This window comes from Oryctolagus cuniculus, chromosome 3, assembly GCF_051225735.1.
Source record: "Oryctolagus cuniculus isolate XC-2025 breed Fujian yellow rabbit chromosome 3, ASM5122573v1, whole genome shotgun sequence".
Classification (NCBI taxonomy): domain Eukaryota; kingdom Metazoa; phylum Chordata; class Mammalia; order Lagomorpha; family Leporidae; genus Oryctolagus; species Oryctolagus cuniculus.
The window spans coordinates 36916908-36936622 of NC_142869.1; the positions used below are offsets into that span (position 1 = coordinate 36916908).

The following is a 19715-nucleotide window of genomic DNA, read 5'->3' on the forward strand; positions in this document are numbered from 1 at the left end:
TTTTGTAGACTACAGTTAGCTTGCCATGCTGTAGAACACTAGAACTATTTTGGTAGCAATTATTTAATCTCTCTCTCTCTCTCCCTCTTTCCTCTCCATAATGTTTCGATCCTCTAGTGACCACTTCACTATTCTATTCTTCTGAGATCAATTGCAGAATTCTATATTTTAAAAACTGATGAAGCCGGCGCAGCGGCTCACTAGGCTAATCCTCCAACTGCGGCGCCGGCACATCAGGTTCTAGCCCCAGTCAGGGCGCCAGATTCTGTCCCAGTTGCTCCTCTTCCAGGCCAGCTCTCTGCTGTGGCCTGGGAGTGCAGTGGAGGATGCCCCAAGTGCCTGGGCCCTGCACCGGCATGGGAGACCAGGAGAAGAACCTGGCTCCTGGCTCCAGATCAGCGCGGTGCGCCGGCCACAGTGTGCCAGCCGCAGCGGCCACTGGGGTGTGAACCAACGGCAAAGGAAGAAAAACCTTTCTCTCTGTCTCTCTCTCTCACTGTTCACACTGTTAAAAAAAAAAAAAAAAAAGATGAACATAATCTTGGGATGTGGTCTTTATGATAGCTTTTCTTTATTTTCAAAAAAAAATTTTAAAGATTTTATTTATTGATTTGAGAGGCAGAGTTACAGACAGACAGGGAGAGACAGACAGAAAGGTCTTCCTGGTTCACTCCCCAAACGGCCACAACTGCTGGGGCTGGGCCAATATGAAGCCAGAATCCAGGGGCCAGGAGCTTCTTCCAGGTCTCCCATTTGGGTGCAGGGTCCCAAGCACTTGGGCCATCTTCTACTGCTTTCCAAGGCCATTAGCAGGGAGCTGGATCTGAAGAAAAGCAGCCAGGACACAAACCAGTGCCCACATGGGATGCCAGTGCCATAGGCAGAGGCTTAGCCTACTATGCCACAACACTGGGCCCTATGATAGTTTGACTAAGATAATTCACCCTTTAAAGTATACAATTCAGTGTTTTTGTAGTATGTTCAGAGTTGTGCAACTATTAGCATCAGTGTAATAAGTCAGCTTTTTGTCACTATAAGTAAGTATCTAATATATAGACATCCCATGAAGGAAAGAGGTTTATTTTGGCTCATAGTTTTGGAGCTTCACAATCCATGATGGGGTGGACCCCGTTGGTTCAGCTGCCGGATAGCAACGGCAGGGCATTTGTTGAGAAATAATCTCATGGTGAGCCAGGAAGCAAGGAGAGCACCCACCTTAGATTTTATTACCAATCCTCTGACAAGGATTGCCTCTCAAGGATATGCCCCAGTGAGCCAAGTACCTTCCACCATGACCATCTCCCAACTATCATCTCTGCAGGACCAGCATTGTGGCATAAGACATTAAACCAATGCCAGCATCCCTTAGGGGTACTGGTTCTTATTCCAGCTGTGCCACTTCCGATCCAGTTCCCTGCTAATATACTTGGGAAAGTAGCACAAGATGGCCCAAGTGCTGGGGCTGCTGCTACCCACATGAAGCTCCTGCCTCCTGGCTTTGGCCTGGGACAACCCTGGCCACTGGGGCTGTCTCGGGAGTGAAGCAGCAGGTAGAATATCTCCCTTTCTCTAACTCTCTCAAATAAATGAATAAATATTTAAAAACAACTGTACAGTGAGTTGGGCATCTGGTATAGCAGCTAAGACACTGCTAGGATCCCCACATCCATGCTGGAGTGTCTGTGTTTGAGTCCCAGCTCGGCTCCTGACTCTAGCTTTCTGCTCATGTGCACCCTGAAAGTCAGCAGATGACAACTTAGTAGTATGGTCCCTGCCACCCATGTGGGAGACTTAGTTTGGGATTCTAGGCCCTGGCTTTGGCCTGGTTCAGTGCTGGCTGTTGTGGGCATTTGTGGAGTGAGCCAGTGATGGAACATGTATGTGCATTGCAAATAAAAATAATCAATTTAAAAAACATTTATATTTAAAAACCTGATAACTAAAGATATAGAAATGTATGGCCTTAATATATAGAAATATATGGTATTTATCAGGCATAGACTTTGTTTAATTACATGACACAGCTTTTGATAAAACTTTTTTGTGTTTTCATATAAAAATATTATTTGTAATAATAAAAAAGGTATCCTCTTACGAAAATGGGAAAATGATCTTTAAACATCTAAATCAAATTATCTATAAGTAAATCTTGGCCCCATATAAATAGAAAATTAGCTATTTCTATAAGAATCAGAGTCTCTGAGATGTGATGCCAAGACAGAATTAAACATGTGAGGACTTTGTTAAGGGAGATGACTATGTAGAGAAAGAGGGCCCCTGAGGCAGGGTTAAGAAAAAAGAGTGGACCTTGGGTGAATTCTGGAAAATTCCACCCCTCCAGAAAAAACACAAAGCTTAGGGGAACACAAAATTAACATAGACTAAAAAGATAGGAAGAGGGGCAGAATAGCACATAAGATGATATGGAAAACAGCAACCGATTACTGACCTCTTCCATACCACAGACAGAGGCAGAGGAGCCAACCCAAATATGATCCTTACTGTATGAGGTAGGTGAGGGTCAGTACCTCACAGACAAGGCGGGAGAGAGAAGGAAATAACAAAGGAGAGGAATCCCACTGGTGATGTACTCTCAGCTCCAGGGCTCCTCTTCTGCATGGGAACCTTTTGTCACTTGTCCCAAATAAACTTGCTTGCTTTTGCACACCCTTTGGGACCTCTCTCTTCATTTCTATATTGAGCAACAAGTCCACGGACCAGGGGAAGCCACTCTCCAAGCAGGACGGGACAAGAGAAAATGGGTGTGCTAGGTAAATTGGCAAGAACTGTCTGGCTTTGTAATACAAGTCTAAGTCTAATGAAGAAGAGAGGGAAAGAAGGTTGGGACCAAGTGTCTCAAATAACAGACCCAAGATTAAACAGCTAGTGGTGGAGATAGTACTTGGAACCATGTCATCTGGCTTCAAAGTCTATGCACCTAAATAGTTACGCTAATTAAGAATTTATTGCGCAGCTCGATTCAAAATAGCTAAGATAAGAAATCAATTCAGATGTCCATCAACTGATGACTGGATGAAAAAATTGTGGTATGTATAGTATGGAATACTTCTCAGCCATAAGAATGAAATCCTGTCTTTTACAACAAAAAGGATGCAACTGGAAACCATTATACTTAGTTGAATAAGCCAGTCCCAAGAAGACAAATACCATGTGTTTTCCCTGATCTGTGGTAACTAATAGACTCCCAAAAAATGTGATGTATAGGAGTGAAATTGACATTATGAGACTCAACAATAGTTTACAGCCCTTGTTTCTGCTGTTGAAGAACAGTGGTTTTTTTCTTACTATTTGTTTAACACTTTATTTAGTGTAGGGCTAATCTTATGAGTATGAAGTAGATCATTGTAAAAGTTAAGAGAGGGAAAAAGAGGAAGGAGGAGAAAGGGTGGGAGTGTGCCTGAGAGGGAGGTAGTGTGTGAAGTGTCAGTATGTTCCTAAATCTGTATATATGAGATATACAAAATTTGTTAACCTGAAATTCAATTAATTTAATCAAATTAGTAAATTAATTTAAAAAAATAATTTATTATATTTATAGAAGAAAAAGATGTCCCAAAATTATTGAATTTGGACTATGAGGCACCTACTAGTTCAGTCAATATTCTACTGACTTCTTTATATATTCATATATACAGAAACTGAAAACTACCACGCTTCCAACACTCAAACATAAATTCCAGCAAAATTTCATATACTGATTAATGCCCAAGGTATGTATTTTTTTCTCTAATGTTTTGTCTTGATACAAGAGTCTATACAGTCCAAAGGATCATTAGAGCTCCCTAGCCAGAAAATCACTTTAAGCTAATACTTCAAGACTGTCAGAAAGGTAGCACATTACATCACATACCTCTTTTTTGAAATTGAGAAAGTAATTGGATTGGTCAACATGAAAAATCTCAAGGGCTGATCTTCTCAAGTTATAACGTCGTAAGTGAATCTCTCGAACTTGAGAATGAGGCCACTTGAAATCAAAACCGACTCCTGAAAAAGAAGAAATCTTGTGATGGCAATACCATACAAAGTTACTCAGCTAAGCAGAAAAAACCTCCTTTTTCTGACAAACGTAGTACTTAAGCAAAAGGAATTCACTTGCTTGATTTCCTTATAAAAATCATTTATTAAATTTACTGGATGTTTAAATTGTTCTTTTTAATTGTTTTAAAATTCTACAACTATTCTCCTGCCTTTCCATGGGAATAGAGAATAACTCAGAATATTGTATCTTAGAAACAGTTTTCCTTTTCTCTTAATATTGACACCTCAGATTTAATCACAGAAAGGATTAGATGAGATGCCTACAGGAATAAGACTATGTTTTGTAACTTTAGGTCACAGTAATTCCCTGTAGCCATATCTTTTAAATGTAAGTATTCTAACACACTGTTGAATAACAGACTGAACCCCACACTGATATTCTACTTCTCCACTTGCATGATACAACACAATTCCATGTTCCCACTTCTGCTTTCTTTTTTTCCTCCATGATTGATGAACTATGCACTGAATGAACAACAGAACTCATCCTATCGGAAGTCCTCACCGTCCTCTTTTTCAATGCTGCAGTCATGAAAGTAAAGGTGATGCGTTGTGATTTCCAATCTTCCAGGAATTACATCAATTGCTGTAATGAGTTCACAGTCTTCCATCAACAGCAATTTTTCTTTTTGATCCTGTTCTTCTTTCTCATCACTATTATAAAAAATACCCCAATAAACAAATACTTATCAATTTGTTCTGCTTACATGGAGAATATCATATTCAAATATATTTGCAAAATTAGTGTGTGAGAAAGAATATTTGAATTACCTACAAGAAATATTCTACTGCATATTAAATTACTTATCCAAATATTATCCAAATTTTTTATTATCTAATGACTCTTTCATAAAAATGCTTTATGTTTTAATTTCTTTTTTTTTAAATTACATACACACCATTTAGGAAATCACTATCTTACATCCTCTATTTTTTTTTTTTTTTAATTTTTTGACAGGTAGAGTTATAGTGAGAGAGAGAGACAGAGAAAAGGTCTTCCTTCCATTGGTTCACTCCCCTAATGGCCGCTTAGGCCACTGCTGCGCCGATCCAAAGCCAGGAGCCAGGTGCCTCTTCCTGGTCTCCCATACGGGTACAGGGGCCCATGCACTTGGGCCATCCTCCACTGTCCTCCTGGGCCACAGCAAAGAGCTGGACGGGAAGAGGAGCAGCCGGGACTAGAACTCGGCACCCATATGGGATGCCAGCACCGCAGGCGGAGGATTAACCAAGTGAGCCATGGCGCCGGCCCTTAATATGATAAAACCCATTAAAACAAAATATACTAAATCAAATATAACTGAAAGGACAGTTAAAAATGCAACAATAGTGGTCGTGTTGTTTTAATTATATTCTAGAAAGTATGAATTGACTCAAGGACTATACAAATCTGTGAATAAGGATTGCATTATTAGTCTAATATTTTCAGAAGTATTATAATTTTCAAACTGTAAAGTAGGGTTTTTGGGGCCGGTGCTGTGGTGTAGCAGGTAAAGCCGCTGCCTCCAGTGCTGGCATCCCATATTGGTGCCAGTTCGTGTCCCGACTGGTTCACTTCAAATCCAGCTCTTTGCTATGGCCTGGGAAAGCAGTGGAAGAAGGCCCAAGCCCTTGGGCCCCTGCACCCATATGGGAGACCTGGAGGAAGCTCCTGGCTCCTGGCTTCAAATCAGCGCAGCTCCAGCTGTCATAGCCATCTGGGGAATGAACCAAAGGATGGAAGACCTCTCTCTCTCTCTCTGCCTTTGCCTCTCTGTAACTCTGCTTTTCAAATAAATAAATCTTAAAAAAAAAATAGGGTTTTCAAGAATAACTAAAAACTGCAACATCAGGGGCCAGTGTAGTGGCATAACAGGTAAAGCCTCCACCAGCAACACCAACCCTATATGGGTGCCGGTTCTTGTCCCGGCTGCAAAGGGTGTGGGAAAGCAGAGGAAGATGACTCAAGTGTTTAGGCACCTGTCACAAACGTGGGAGACATGGATGAAGCTCCTGGCTTTGGCCCTGCCCAGCCTCGGCTGTTGCAGCCATCTGTGGAGTGAACCAGTGGATGGAAGATCTGTCTTTTTGTCTCTCTCTTTCTCTGTGTAACTCTGACTTTCAAATAAATAAATGAATATTAAAAGAAAAAAAACTGGGACACCAATATTTTAGCATCCTCCTGACAATGGAACTGGAGACAATACAAAGGTCTACAAATGCCATACTTCACTTAAACTTAAGTCATCTTGTATTAGGTGCAATGTTTTAATTGGAAGGAAAAACTGGAAAGGACCATCTTCTGGTGGCTTAGGTGACTTTCACTGTCAAGTATACAAATGAGAACTCCTCCCACTAACATAATGTTATTCTAGTAAATATCTCAAGTTGGTTCTCTCCAGTTCTAGATTATTTCACATCTGCCTCAATTCCAGGATAACAATGACTAAAACTAATTTTGTTCCCATTGGATTTACATGAGAAAGCTCTGCAAGTATCACCAACTTACCTGTTTATATTGAAATCTTTTTCTTAAAGCATTAAAAAAAAAGGTTTTTAAAAGAATTTCTGGAAAGAGTATTTTGCTAAAATGTGAAATTCTAATATTTATCATGGTAAGTAGAGAATGAATGAGTAACCTAAAGTAATACATAGCATGAAGGTTACTCAAACTCAATAATAGAAAGTATTTTGGTTCTTCAGTTTAAGATGAGTAAGTCTGTGGTCAGTGTCATGGCACAGCAGGTAAATTCACCTCCTGCAGTGCTGGAATCCCTATGGGTGCTGGTTCGAATCTCAGCTGCTCTACTGTGATCCAGCTCCCTACTAATGGCCTGGGAAAACAGCGGAAGATGGCCCAAGTCTTTGGACCCTGCGTGTGAGACACAGAAGAAGCTCCTGGCTCCTGGTTTCAGAAAAGATTTGGGAAGTGAACCAGAGGATGGAAGATTCTCTCTCTATCTCAGCCTTTCAAAATAAATAAATCTTAAAAAAAAAAAAAAAGATGAGTAAGTCTGACATTCATTAACTCAGGCTAGAAGGCAGATACATATTCAAGATGCTAAAAGAAAAAAAAAAACCTGTCAACCAAGAATTCTATATTCAGCAAAAACTATCCAGCATAAATTAAGGCAATGGTGCTATGACAACTGGGTTCATCACATGCAAAAGAGTGAATCTGTACTCCTCTATCACACCATACACAAAAACTCAAAATAGATCAAAGCCATAAAGATTAAGAATTAATGAACAAAACTCTTAGAAGAAAACATAGAACCAAACCTGTATAACTTAGGATTACGCAGTGGTTGCTTACACATACAATGCTAAAAGACTAAGAAACCAAAGAAAAAACAAACTGGAGTTCATCAAAATTAATAACTTCTGTATATCAGAGGACACCATTAAGAAAGTGAAAGACAATCAATCCAATTGTAGGGTATTCTTTGATACACAGAAGTTTTTAATAAAATGTTTTCTAAATGGATAAAAGATCTGCATAACTGTTTGTCCAAAGAAGACATATAAATGGCCAAAAAGCACATAAAAAGATGCTCAAACTCATTAGTTAGTAGGGAAATGAGAAAGTAATTCATCAACCCCTTTAATATGGCTATAATACATTTTTAAAAAGCACAACAAGCAGAATAACAAAGATAGCTACAGAGAAATCAGACCTCTTATGGTTTAACACAATTACTATATGACTAAGTAATGCTACTTTTTTTTTTTTTTTTTTGACAGGCAGAGTGGACAGTGAGAGAGAGAGACAGAGAGAAAGGACTTCCTTTGCCGTTGGTTCACCCTCCAATGACCGCCAAGGCCGGCGCGCTGTGGCCGGCGCACCGCGCTGATCCGAAGCCAGGAGCCAGGTGCTTCTCCTGGTCTCCCATGGGGTGCAGGGCCCAAGCACTTGGACCATCCTCCCCTGCACTCTTGGGCCACAGCAGAAAGCTGTCCAGGAAGAGGGGCAACCGGGACAGAATCCGGTGCCCCGACTGGGACTAGAACCAGGTGTGCCAGTGCCGCAAGGCAGAGGATTAGCCTATTGAGTCGCAGCGCTGGCTATAATGCTACTCTTAATGGAATATGTAAGTTCACATAAAATCTCATACATGAATACTCATGGAAATATTATTCTTTATATCAAAAAGAAGAAATAACCCAAAATACTCAATGACTAATGAATGGATAAAAAAAATATGGTACTTCCACAAATGGAATACTATTCAGCTATAAAAAAGGAATGAGGTACTATTATATGCCACAATATGAATGAACCTCAAAAACATTACACCAAACGAAGTAAGCAAGACACAGGCCACATACTATATGATTTTTAGAGAATGTCTAAAATAAGCAAATCCAAAGATAGAAAGTAGGGCAGTGGCCGGCGCTATGGTGCAGTTGGTTAAAGCCCTGGCCTGAAGCACTGGCATCCCATATGAGCGCCGATTCTAGTCCTGGTTGCTCCTCTTCTGATCCAGCTCTCTGATGTGGCCTGGGAAAGCAGTAGAGGATGGCCCAAGTCCTTGGGCCCCTGCATCCACGTGGGAGACCCGGAAAAAGCTCATGGCTCCTGGCTTCGGATTGGCACAGCTCCAGCCTTTGTGGCCATCTGGGGAGTAAACCAGCAGATGGAAGACCTCTCTCTCTGTCTCTACCTCTCTCTGTAACTCTATATTTCAAATAAATAAAATAAATCTTTAAAAAAACAGATTAAAAAAAAAAAAAGTAGGGCAGCAGTTACAGGAAATGTGAGGAAAATTCAGACTACTAATAAAAGGTTTAGGATTTCCTTCTGGAATGACAGACGTGTTATTAAAGTAGGAAACAGTGATGGTTGAATAACATGATAAATATAACAAGAAACCACTTTAATTTTAAGTTATGTGAAGTACATCTTAAAAATATTTTTTTATTTGAAAGGCAGAGTCAGAGAAAGGGAGACACAGAGACAGATCTTGCATTTGCTGGTTCACTCCCCAAATGCCTGCCATGGTCAGGGCTGGGCCAGGGTGAAGTCAGGAGCCTGGAACTCCATGCAGTCTCCCACGTGGACAACAGAGGGCCCAAACACTTGGGCTATCTTCTGCTGCTTTCCCAGGCACATAAGTAGCCATGACTAGATCCAGCACTCATATAGGATGTGGGTGTTGCACACTGTGGCTTGTACACCTTGATTAAAAAGGAGTCAAAAAATGAAGATGAAGGAAATACCTTCCTGAAAAGAAAGTCTAAGAGAATCTGTAGCTATCAGATTTTCTTTACAAGAAATACTAAGGGAAGTTGTTTAAGTTGAAAGGAAATAACACCATATAGTACCTGAATTCATACAAAAAAAAGTACCCAAGAATGGTAATTATGTAGACAAATATAAAAGAAAGTATAAACATATTTTTCTTTTTCCTTCCCTTAACTGATTAAAAACAACTGCTGGCCATATGCTAATCATCCGCCTGTGGTGCCGGCACACCGGGTTCTAGTCCCGGTTGCTCCACCTGGCTCCTGGCTTTGGATCAGTGCGGTGTGCCGGCTGCAGCGCGCCGGCCGCAGTAGTCATTGGGGAGTGAACCAACGGAAAAAGGAAGACCTTTCTCTCTGTCTCTCTCTCTCACTGTCCACTCTGCCTGTCAAAAAAAAAAAAAACAACAAAAAAACACTGCATAAAACAGTTAACTGTAAAACTGTTTTATTATGTTTAAAAATGTCTAAAAGGTCTAATATATGAGACAACAGCAACAAGAAAAAGGAAATAAATATATTTTATATATTCTTAAGAAAATTTTTTATTAAACTACCAATTCAGAATTTGAAAATATGTCTAAGACTATTCAGGCTATCTGTTTCTTCAGTGAGGGAGATCAGGTAATTTGTGTCTTTCAAAGAATTTCAAATATGAATTTATTTCACTTAAGTTTTCAAATGTATTGATATAAAGCTGTCACTGTCATTAGTATTCTATTGAATCATTTTAATATTTGTGGTGATATTTCCTCTTTCATCCTGGAGAATGACAATTTACATGCTTTTCTTATACTCATCAGTTTGGCTATAGGTTTATATTTTTTGCTAGTTGTTTATTTTTTAATATCCAGTTTTTGTTTTCTTTCATCTTTTTGATTTTTGTTTTACTCTTTCATAGATTTCTTCCTTTATCTTCATAATATTTCTTCTGCTCTTACATTTCCTGCTGCCCTTTCCACCTATGCACAGCTTTAGCTGTATCTCACAAATCATACACTGTTTTGATTACCAATTGATTTGGAATTATTTTCTAACTTTAAGCTCTACCTCTAAGTTATCCCAGTTTAAGAAGGCTTCCCCAATAATCTCAATAGACATTGATAAGATTCCTAACAGCTGACAGAGCATCAACTGTTAGATCTTAGAATACATAGTGTTAGAATTTCAAGCAAGTATCTTTCACAATTTTGCAGTGCTATTTCTCAGAACTAAATAATTTAAAATTCTACCAAGTACTTAAACATACATATTTACTCTGGCTGCTAAGTCCTCTTCAAGAAGTTCCAATTTGTCTTCTTCCATATCACTAACTTTTACTTGTTTTACTACTTCCAAAAGCAGTGAATCACTAGAAGGCTGTGAGTGTTGGACACCTGTTTAAATACAAAATAAAAAATGGTATTATAGTCCTTCTATAATTTCTGATGGGTACTTTGATTCAGAATAATCTCTAATGTTTGGTGGTGATCTTAAAAATTACCATATATGTGATAAAAGGAATAAATGTTTTAACAGTATGGTATATAGTTTCACTGAGGTACTGTTTTGGAAATAAGCCAATGACTTTTTTAATTGTATTTGATTCTAAAGCATGCCAATAATTAGATCAAAGAAGGAATTATTCTGTGTTAATATAATAAACAAAATATACTAAGAAAGAACATATGACAAAACTGAAGATAATACAGAACAAGAGTTGAAGTGTTACTCTATGGAGCACATGGAATGTAACAGACATTTCTGATATATACATATGCAATATATGTCATATACATATAAATACAAATATATACATACATATAAGAACATATATAAATAAATATATTTACACATGTATGTGCATAAATACATCCCATCTGTTGGTTCACTCCCCATGTGACCACAATAGCCAGAACTAGGTACGGCCAAGCCCAGAAGCCAGGAACTCAATCTAGGTCTACCACATGGGTGGTCAGGGACCCAACTACTTAAGCCATCACTTGCTGTCTTCCAGTGTCTGTATCATTACGAAGTAGAATTAGAAGCCAGAGCCAGGAATCAAACTCAAGACACTCCAATATGGAATGTAGGCAGCTTAACTGCCAGGCCAAAAGCCTGCCCCTAAATGTAGTTTTTTTTTTTTTTTTTCCAGATTAATTGATTTATTTTGAAGTTGTTATATGGAGACAGAGAGAAACAGAGAGAGAGATATCTTCCATCCACTGGTTCAATCCCCAGATGGCCACAATGAACCGGGAGCTTTATCCAGCTTTCCCACATGTATAGAAGGGGCCCAAGCACTTGGGCCATCTTCCCCAGCTCATCTGTAGGGAGATGAATCAGAAGCGGAACAGCCAGAACTTACACTGACACACATATGGGAGGCTGGCATCGCAGGTGGCAGCTTATCCTGCTGTACCACAACAATGGTGCCATAGAATTCTTTAAAATAGATTATAAAAGAAAGGTCTAAAGGATTCCTAAGAATTGTACTGAAATCTAACATTAGTCTTAATGGGAAGCAAACTGAATGAAAAGGACATTACTTCACTGAAGGAGACACAGCAGTTCATATAAAGTATAGAATAATTTTAAAATTAAAAAGGTTTTCCAGGCCGGTGCTGTGGCATAGTGGGTAAAGCCACCACCTGCAGTGCCGGCATCCAATATGGATGCCGGTTCGAGACCCGGCTTCTCCACTTCCAATCCGGCTCTCTACTATGGCCTGGGAAAGCAGTAGAAGATGGCCCAAGTCCTTGGACTCCTGCGCCAGCGTGGGAGACCTGGAGGAAGCTCTTGGCTCCTGGCTTCGGATCGGCACAGCTCCGGCCACTGTGGCCATCTGGGGAGTGAACCTGCAGATGGAAGTCCTCTCTCTCTCTCTCTCTCTCTCTCTCTCTCTCTCTCTTCTTCTCTGTCTGTGTAACTCTGACTTTCAAAATAAATAAATTTTTTTTAAAAAGTTTTTCTTTGAACATACAATTATCAGTGGAAATATAAAGTCAACTTGGACTTCACCAAATGTAACAACATTGAAAACATATAACAATTTAAAAATCAATTATAAATTGCCACTCTTGGAGGCTGATGTTGTAGCATAGCAGGTAGAGCTGCTGCCTGAGACACTGGCATCCCACACGGACACTGGTTTGTGTGCCAGCTGCTCCACTTCTGATGAGATTCTAAGATCCTGAAAAACGCAGCAGAGGGTGGCTCAAATGTTGAGGCCTCTGAACCCACATGGGAGACCCAGATGAAGCTCCTGGCTCCCGGTTTTGGTCTGGCCCAGATCTGGCCATTGTGGCCAGGTTTGGAGAGTGAACCAGCAGATGGAAGATTGATATCTCTCTCTCTCCCTCTTTCTCCCACTTTAAAAAAAAAAAAAATCTTTAAAAAAAAAATGCTCGGGAATGGCGCTGTAGCATAGCAGGTAAAGCTGCCACCTGCAGTGCTGGCATCCCATATGGGCACGGGTTCGAGTCCTGGCTGCTCCATTTCCCATCCAGCTCTCTGCTATGGCCTTGGAAAGCAGTAGAGGATGGCCCAAGTGCTTGGGCCCCTGCACCTGCATGGGAAACTGGAAAGAAGCACCTGGTTCCTGGCTTCAGATCGGCACAGCTCCGGCCGGAGCAGCCATTTGGGGAGTGAATCAACAGAAGGAAGACCTTTCTCTCTGTCTCTCTCTCTCTCTCTCACTGTCTATAATAACTCTACCTGTCAAATAAATTAAAAAAGAAAAAAAATATAAAAATGCCACCTTTCCTTGTGTAAACTTTTTTTTTTTTTTTGAAAGGTAAAGTTAAAGAGAGGGAGAGCCAGAGAATAATCTTCTATCTCTGGTTCAGTCCCCAAATGGCCACAAAGGGCACAAGGAGCCAGAAGCTTCAACAGAGTCGCCCACGTGGATGGCAGGGGCCCAAAAACTTGGGCCATCTTCCCCTGCTTCTGTTAGGCTATTAGCAGAGAGCAGGATTGGAAGTGGAGCAACCAGGACACAAACCAGTGCCTATATGGGATGCTGGCATTGCAGGTGGCAGCTTTACCGACTATACCACAGTGCTGGTCCCTGAGCTAATATTTTAAAAACAGTAATAACCAGCTGCATCAACACCCTATCTTCAATGAATAAACAAACAGTCATTGGAACTCACCTAAATTATCCCTCAAAGCACTAGCTTCTTCATGGGTTTTGAAATTATAGTTTGGAATCAGTTTAAGTCTCATGCGGGAATAATTTTCTACATTAGCTAGTTTCCAGTGAACTGGATTCTGTTTCCTAGGAATATTCAAAAGCATAAAAGTAAAATTAGTTAAAGTTATAAACCTTGGCTGACAAAAATAGTATAAAATATACCAAGCACTTCACATTTGCTTAGTACCATTTTATGGAAAAGTTCACATTTTATTGTCTTATTTGATAAACATCAAAATAAAAACTTGGCATTTCAAAAGCTACTCTAAAGAAAATGAAAAATTGACATATTTGCAAATTATATTATCAGATAAGGATGTATTATAGAAAATACATTTTTATAAAAACTCTCACAAATCAGCAAAATGTCAAGCAACCCACTTAAAAATGGGCAAATGACTTCAGTAGGTGATCTCCAAAAAGATACAGAAATAGCCAACAAGCACATGAAAGATGTGTGACAGTATCAGTCATTAGCAAACTGGAAAGCAAAATTAAAAATCACTTCTCACTCATTAGAACAGGAGTGGGGCACCTTTTTTCTGCCAGGGCCCTATGGATATATACATCATTCATGGCTATTCAATATTCCTCATTTAAAAATCAAGCATGCTACAGATCTACTGAATTTCAAGTTCCCTCTGCAGTTGCCTTGGCAGGGACAAATCAAATGATTTCATGGGCCTTCTACGGTTGGCAGGCTTTATGTTCCCCATCCCTCTACTAGAAGGAACACACACACCAAAAAAATCAGAAAATAACTAGTACTGGTAAGGATGTGGACAAGTGGGAACACTCCCACCCTATTAATGGGAATATAAAATGATGCAGTTTCTGTGGAAAATAATTTGGTGATTCCTCAATAAGTCAAACATAGAATTAACCTGTGATCCAGCAATTCCACTCATAGGTATATCCATAGAAATTTAAAACAGGCTTACAGACAAATACTTGTACCCAAATGTTCACTGAAACACTATTCACAATAACCCAAAAGTGAAAAACAACCAAATGTTCATCAATTGGTGGAAGATAAACCAAATGTGGGATACCTCCACAACAGAGTATTATTATTTGGCCACAAAACTACTAATATATGCATGACATAAGGAAAACATCATGCTAAGTGAAATAAGCCAGACCCAAAGTCTACATACTGTTGAGTTCCATTTATATGAAATACTCATAATAAACAAATCACAAAGGCAGAAAGGAGAATGGTGATTGCCAGGAGTACAGAAGGGGCTAACTGGACTTACTTTAATGGGTACAAGTTATTTGGGAGTGATGAAAATGTTCTGAAGCCAGACAGTGGTGATTACTGTACATTACAAATATACTTAATACCACTCAACTGTACATCTAAAATGGTTAAAATGACAAAATTTATGCTATGTGTACTTTACCACATTTTTTAAAGGGTATGTTTTAAAAAGAATAGATAACCAAGCAAAACAAAAATAACTTAGGGTCAATTAAATAAATTATAAAATATTCAAATACATATCTTCCTTAACCTTAGCTCAAAGAGGTGGTGTCAGAAAGAAATAAATTGGGTCAATACATAGTAAGAGTAAGTCCAGTAAACTTTGTATGGTAGGGTAAAAATGAGGTGAAATAATTGTATGATAAAAAACATATACACACAGACCTTCAATTACTCCAAACATAATTCACATAAAGACAAGAAATTGAATTAAAGGTACTTTTTCATAAACTGAACATTTTAAAGATTGGAATGTGAAGGCATTGAAAAATGAGTCAGAAATGAGGTACTCCTACCTTTCAGCCCAAGGTCCTCTTTCACACGTAAGGTAGAGCTGTGTTGCCTTCCAGCGTCTGAAAGCAGTTAACTGCTGACTGCTCAGTTGTTTAAGCATATTATTATACCTCAAGTTCTCATGACGTGCTTTTCGATTAAAAGGTTCCACAAAAAACTCCTGCGAGAAGCAGCAATAAATAAGAGCAACAGAATCATACCTACAAACTTTAAAAATTTAACCAATAAAATCATGCACTGCAAGAAAGAAGCTTGTATCACATGCTTTTCTTATTCCATTAGAATAATTCTTTGATGAAACATGATATAATTTTGTATTTATGGAATTACAATTGTAGCTATAATCTAGAATTCTAGTTATAATGTATTTATATTTTAAACCAAAAATATAACAAACAATGAATAACTATTTATGTTTTCTTAATCACTAATGATTTGAACATATTTTATGAGCTTATTTGTTATCTATATATCTTCTTTGGTGATATATCATTTAAAATAATTTGCTGATTTTTTAAACTGGTATTGTTTGTTCTCTTTCTTTTTTAAAGCTTTATTTTATTTATTTGAAAGGCACAAGTTACAGAGAGCGAGCAGGGGGAGACACAGAGAGACAGGTCTTCCAACTGCTGGTTCAAATGGATGCAACAGCCTGGGCTAGGCCAGACTGAAACCAGGAGCCAGGAGCTTCTTCTGGGTCTCCCATGTGGGTACAGGGGCCCAGGCACTGAGGCCATCTTCTGCTGCTTTCCCAGGTGCAAGAGCAGGAAGCTGGATGGGAAACGGTGCAGCCAGAACTTGATCCCACACCTGTAAGAAATGCTGGAATCACAGCCAGTGGCTGTACCCGCTACACAATACCAGCCCCTTATTGTTTTTTTTTTTTTTTTAAGAGCTGTGTTTTATAGATTCTTTATATATTCTTTGTCACAATGTTATTCACAAGTATTTTCTCCCAGTCCATGGCTTGCCTTTTTAATCCTTAACGTATTCCTTCAAACAACAAAGGTTTTTTAAAAATTAAGGGGCTTAATCAGCCCTCTGATCTCAGAATCAGCCCTTAAGGCATTCAAATCTAGCTAAAACACTCATGAGACCATTTCAGGCATGGAAAGCCAAGACACTGTGGCAAAAACTGACCTACATGAGGGATCTCTGTGAGTGAGATCCTGGTGGAAAGCAAGGGCCATCAAAGAAGTAGGTACCTTTCTCTGAAGAGAGGAGAGAACTTCCACTTTGATTATGGCCCTGTCTAAATACTGTCGGAGTTTGTGGACTCAAGAGGCTTCCATAGCCTTGGCAGCTCATGACAAGAGCCTTGGGTGATCACTGAAGTCATAAATAAGAGTGTCAATTGTTAAATCAACAACAGGAGTCACTGTGCATTTGCTCCCATGTAGGACCTCTGTCCTTAATGAATTGAACTATGAGAATTATTGGTAAAACTTGTCTTCAACAGTACTTAATACTTTGTGTGGGTACAAACTGTTGAAATCTTTACTAAGTATAGAGTTGGTCTTCTGTATATAAAGATAATTAAAAATGAATCTTAATGAAGTAGCGATGGAATCCCCTAAGGGTGCTGATTCAAGTCCTGGCTGCTCCACTTCTGATCAAGCTCCCTGCTACTGCACCTGGGAAGGCAGTTAAAGACAACCCAAGTGCTTAGGGCCCTGAACCCATGTGGGAGACCTGGAAGAAGCTTCTGGCTCCTGAATTCAGATTGGCCCAGCTCTATCTGTTGCAGCTATCTGGGGAGTGAAGTAGCAGATGGAAGATCTCCTCCTCCCCATAACTCTGCCTTTCAAATAAATAAACAGATCTTTAAAAATTAAAATAAACAACATATCAATGTCCAGTTTCAAACATCATTTGTTGAAAATAATGTTCCTGAACAGCGTTGTGGCACAGAGGGTTAAACACTGCCTACAGTGCCAGCATGCTCCACTCTGATCCAGCTCCCTGCTAATATGCCTGGGAAAAGCAACGGAAGATGGCCCAGTACTGGGGCCCCTGCCACCCAAGTGAGAGACCCAGTGAAGTTCCTAGTTCCCTGGCTTCAATCTAGTTCAGCCTTGGTTGTTGCAGCCATATGGGGAATGAACCATGGTATGGAAGAGCTCGTCTCTCTCTCTCTCTGTGTATCTCTCCATCTCTCTCTGTAACTCTTTCAAATAAATAAATTTTTTTAAAGATTTATTTCTTTAAAAGTCAGAATTACACAGAGAGAGGAGAGGCAGAGAGAGAGAGGGGTCTTCCATCCAATGGTTCACTCCCCAATTGGCCACAACGGCCAGAGCTGTGCCAATCCGAAGCCAGGAGCCAGGAGCTTCTTCTGGGTCTCCCACGCAGGTGCAGGGGCTCAAGGACTTGGGCCATCTTCTACTGCTTTCCCAGGCCATAGCAGAGAGCTGGATTGGAAGTGGAGCAGCCGGGTCTCAAACCGGCACCCATATAGGAGGCCGGTGTTTTAGGCCAGGGCATAACCCACTGCACCACAGTGCCGGCCCCTTCTAGCTTCTTAAAGTTAGAAACTTAAAATTAATTTGAGGCTTCTCTTCTTTTCTAATATAAGTATCTAGTGTTACAAATTTCACACTAAACAATGATGTTTCCCATATACTGGGGAGGTTATCTACTAATGCGCTTATCATTGTTAAGCTGATAGCTTAACATAATCAATATGACTAGAACATTTTACTATTAAGTTATTTTAATTACTGGTCAATATTTTACTCAATTATGAATTTTTAGAAAAACAATAAAAATACTATTTGTATTCAAATTTCCGGCTTATACTACTCTTATTTGAATATTAAGTGCTTGGAATCTACAGAAAAATTAGTTATTATAACATTTAATAATTTTACCTGGAATTTGAGCTTGCTTTCCCCTCCTTCCCGATCTCGTTTATGCATATTCACCATTAATGCTTCGTAACAACCCTTCCAATAAAGTGCCATATTTTCACGATCGTCATAAAATGTATGGGTTTCATACTGCTTCATATAAGGTACAATCTTATATAAAAAACATATAGAATTTAATATACATTTCTATGAAAATGATAAAATAGTATAAACAACTCATTCAAAAAAGACAACTTACATATTTTTCTATGTAAACTTGCCATTCATTTGAACTGCAATATGCTTGAAAGTCTTCAAAAAATGAGGAGCTACCATTAGTAAAGGGTAAAGAAGGCAGGTGCAAGTTCATGAAGAGAAGTTCATAAATTTTGGAAACCAGGGTCCGTACGAGAGGAATCAGAAATGAGTAGATTTCAGTTTGTTCCTTAACAGATTGACTTAGAACATGTTCCAGTTTCCCTAAAATATAGCATGCTTCATCCTGATTTTCAATCACTTTGGTCTGAAGAAGGGTGTTTAGCTTTGCTGATGCCATTGCACAAACCTGGAGGAAAATAATTTAGGTAAGAGAAAGTGAAATAAAGCATTTAGTGACAGCAAAAGTTCTGCCTCACTCTTTAAATTCAGAACTTTTATATACTAACTGACAAGATCTGTGGAAGATCTCAGATCTTATTTTACTTGCAAGTTAATAAGTCAGCCTGCCACAGTCTCACAGATACTAGCAGAAAATATGAGACCCCTGAGTCAGAGACAAAGATCTACAGCAACAGCAAGGGGAAAAGTGTCAGCATTTAGAGTGGTTCCCCCAAGGACAACACCCACAGCGAGAGTTGAAGTGGGCTAGATGATGCCTGCAAATGGACTGCTTGTATCATAGGAGAGGAACACCAACCATAGGCAACACAAATCCTTTTTTAAGTTTATGTATTTATTTTTGTTTATTTGAAACGCAGAGTGAGGGAGAGGGAGAGGGAGAGGGAGAGGGAGAAGGAGAGGGAGAGAGAATCCCATCTGTCTGCTGGTTCACTCCCAAAATGCCTGCAATAGCTAGAGTTCTCTCATGTGACTGTCAAGGACTCAAAACTAGAGCCATCATCTGCAGTCTCTCAGAGTACACCTTAGCAGAAAGTTGGATCAGAGCAGAAGTAGGACTTGATCCCAGGCCCATATGGGATGTGGACACCAAGTGGCAGCTTAAGCCCATGTACCAGTAACTCAAATATCATTTACACTGAATCATATTGTTATAGAGGCAGACATTGTCTTGATTAAACTGGACAGTTAATTAACTCACTTGTTTGCTCTAGAGGGAGATATCTTCCAAAGGTGTTCACTAAACAATCTCAAAAATATATTTCATAACAAGATAGTCAGAGTCTTACTCAGAAGATATGCAGGAACACAAGAGACCCAGGAAGAACAATTTACCAACAATGATTGTTGGAAGAAGCACTGTTTTTCTCAGGATACAAATAAAGTAGCACATATCCACTGCTGTTGGTGGTCATTCTGTGTTCCTAAGTGAGGCCACCTTAAGATACACTAACAAGAAGCCAGTGACACGGCTCACTAGGCTAATCCTCCGCCTTGTGGCGCCGGCACACAG

At 39.5% G+C, this 19715-nt stretch overlaps 1 protein-coding gene across 19 annotated transcripts in view; it reads right to left on the minus strand.

The window, feature by feature from the left end:
- The window catches only part of NBEAL1 (neurobeachin like 1), a 197675-nt gene that overhangs the window by 50158 nt on the left and 127802 nt on the right, over nt 1-19715 (minus strand). For all 19 annotated transcript variants that reach the window (XR_016231935.1, XR_016231936.1, XR_016231937.1 and 16 more), the window contains 7 exons: nt 18345-18650; nt 18107-18256; nt 15239-15396; nt 13416-13540; nt 10532-10658; nt 4565-4713; nt 3872-4005 (listed from right to left, as the gene is read on the minus strand). Coding sequence is in view for 16 of the 19 variants with exons in the window: in XM_089330021.1 (XP_089186147.1) it covers nt 3872-4005; nt 4565-4713; nt 10532-10658; nt 13416-13540; nt 15239-15396; nt 18107-18256; nt 18345-18650 (1149 nt within the window). In the remaining 3 variants the exon portion in view is untranslated. The remainder of the gene's footprint in view (nt 1-3871; nt 4006-4564; nt 4714-10531; nt 10659-13415; nt 13541-15238; nt 15397-18106; nt 18257-18344; nt 18651-19715) is intronic.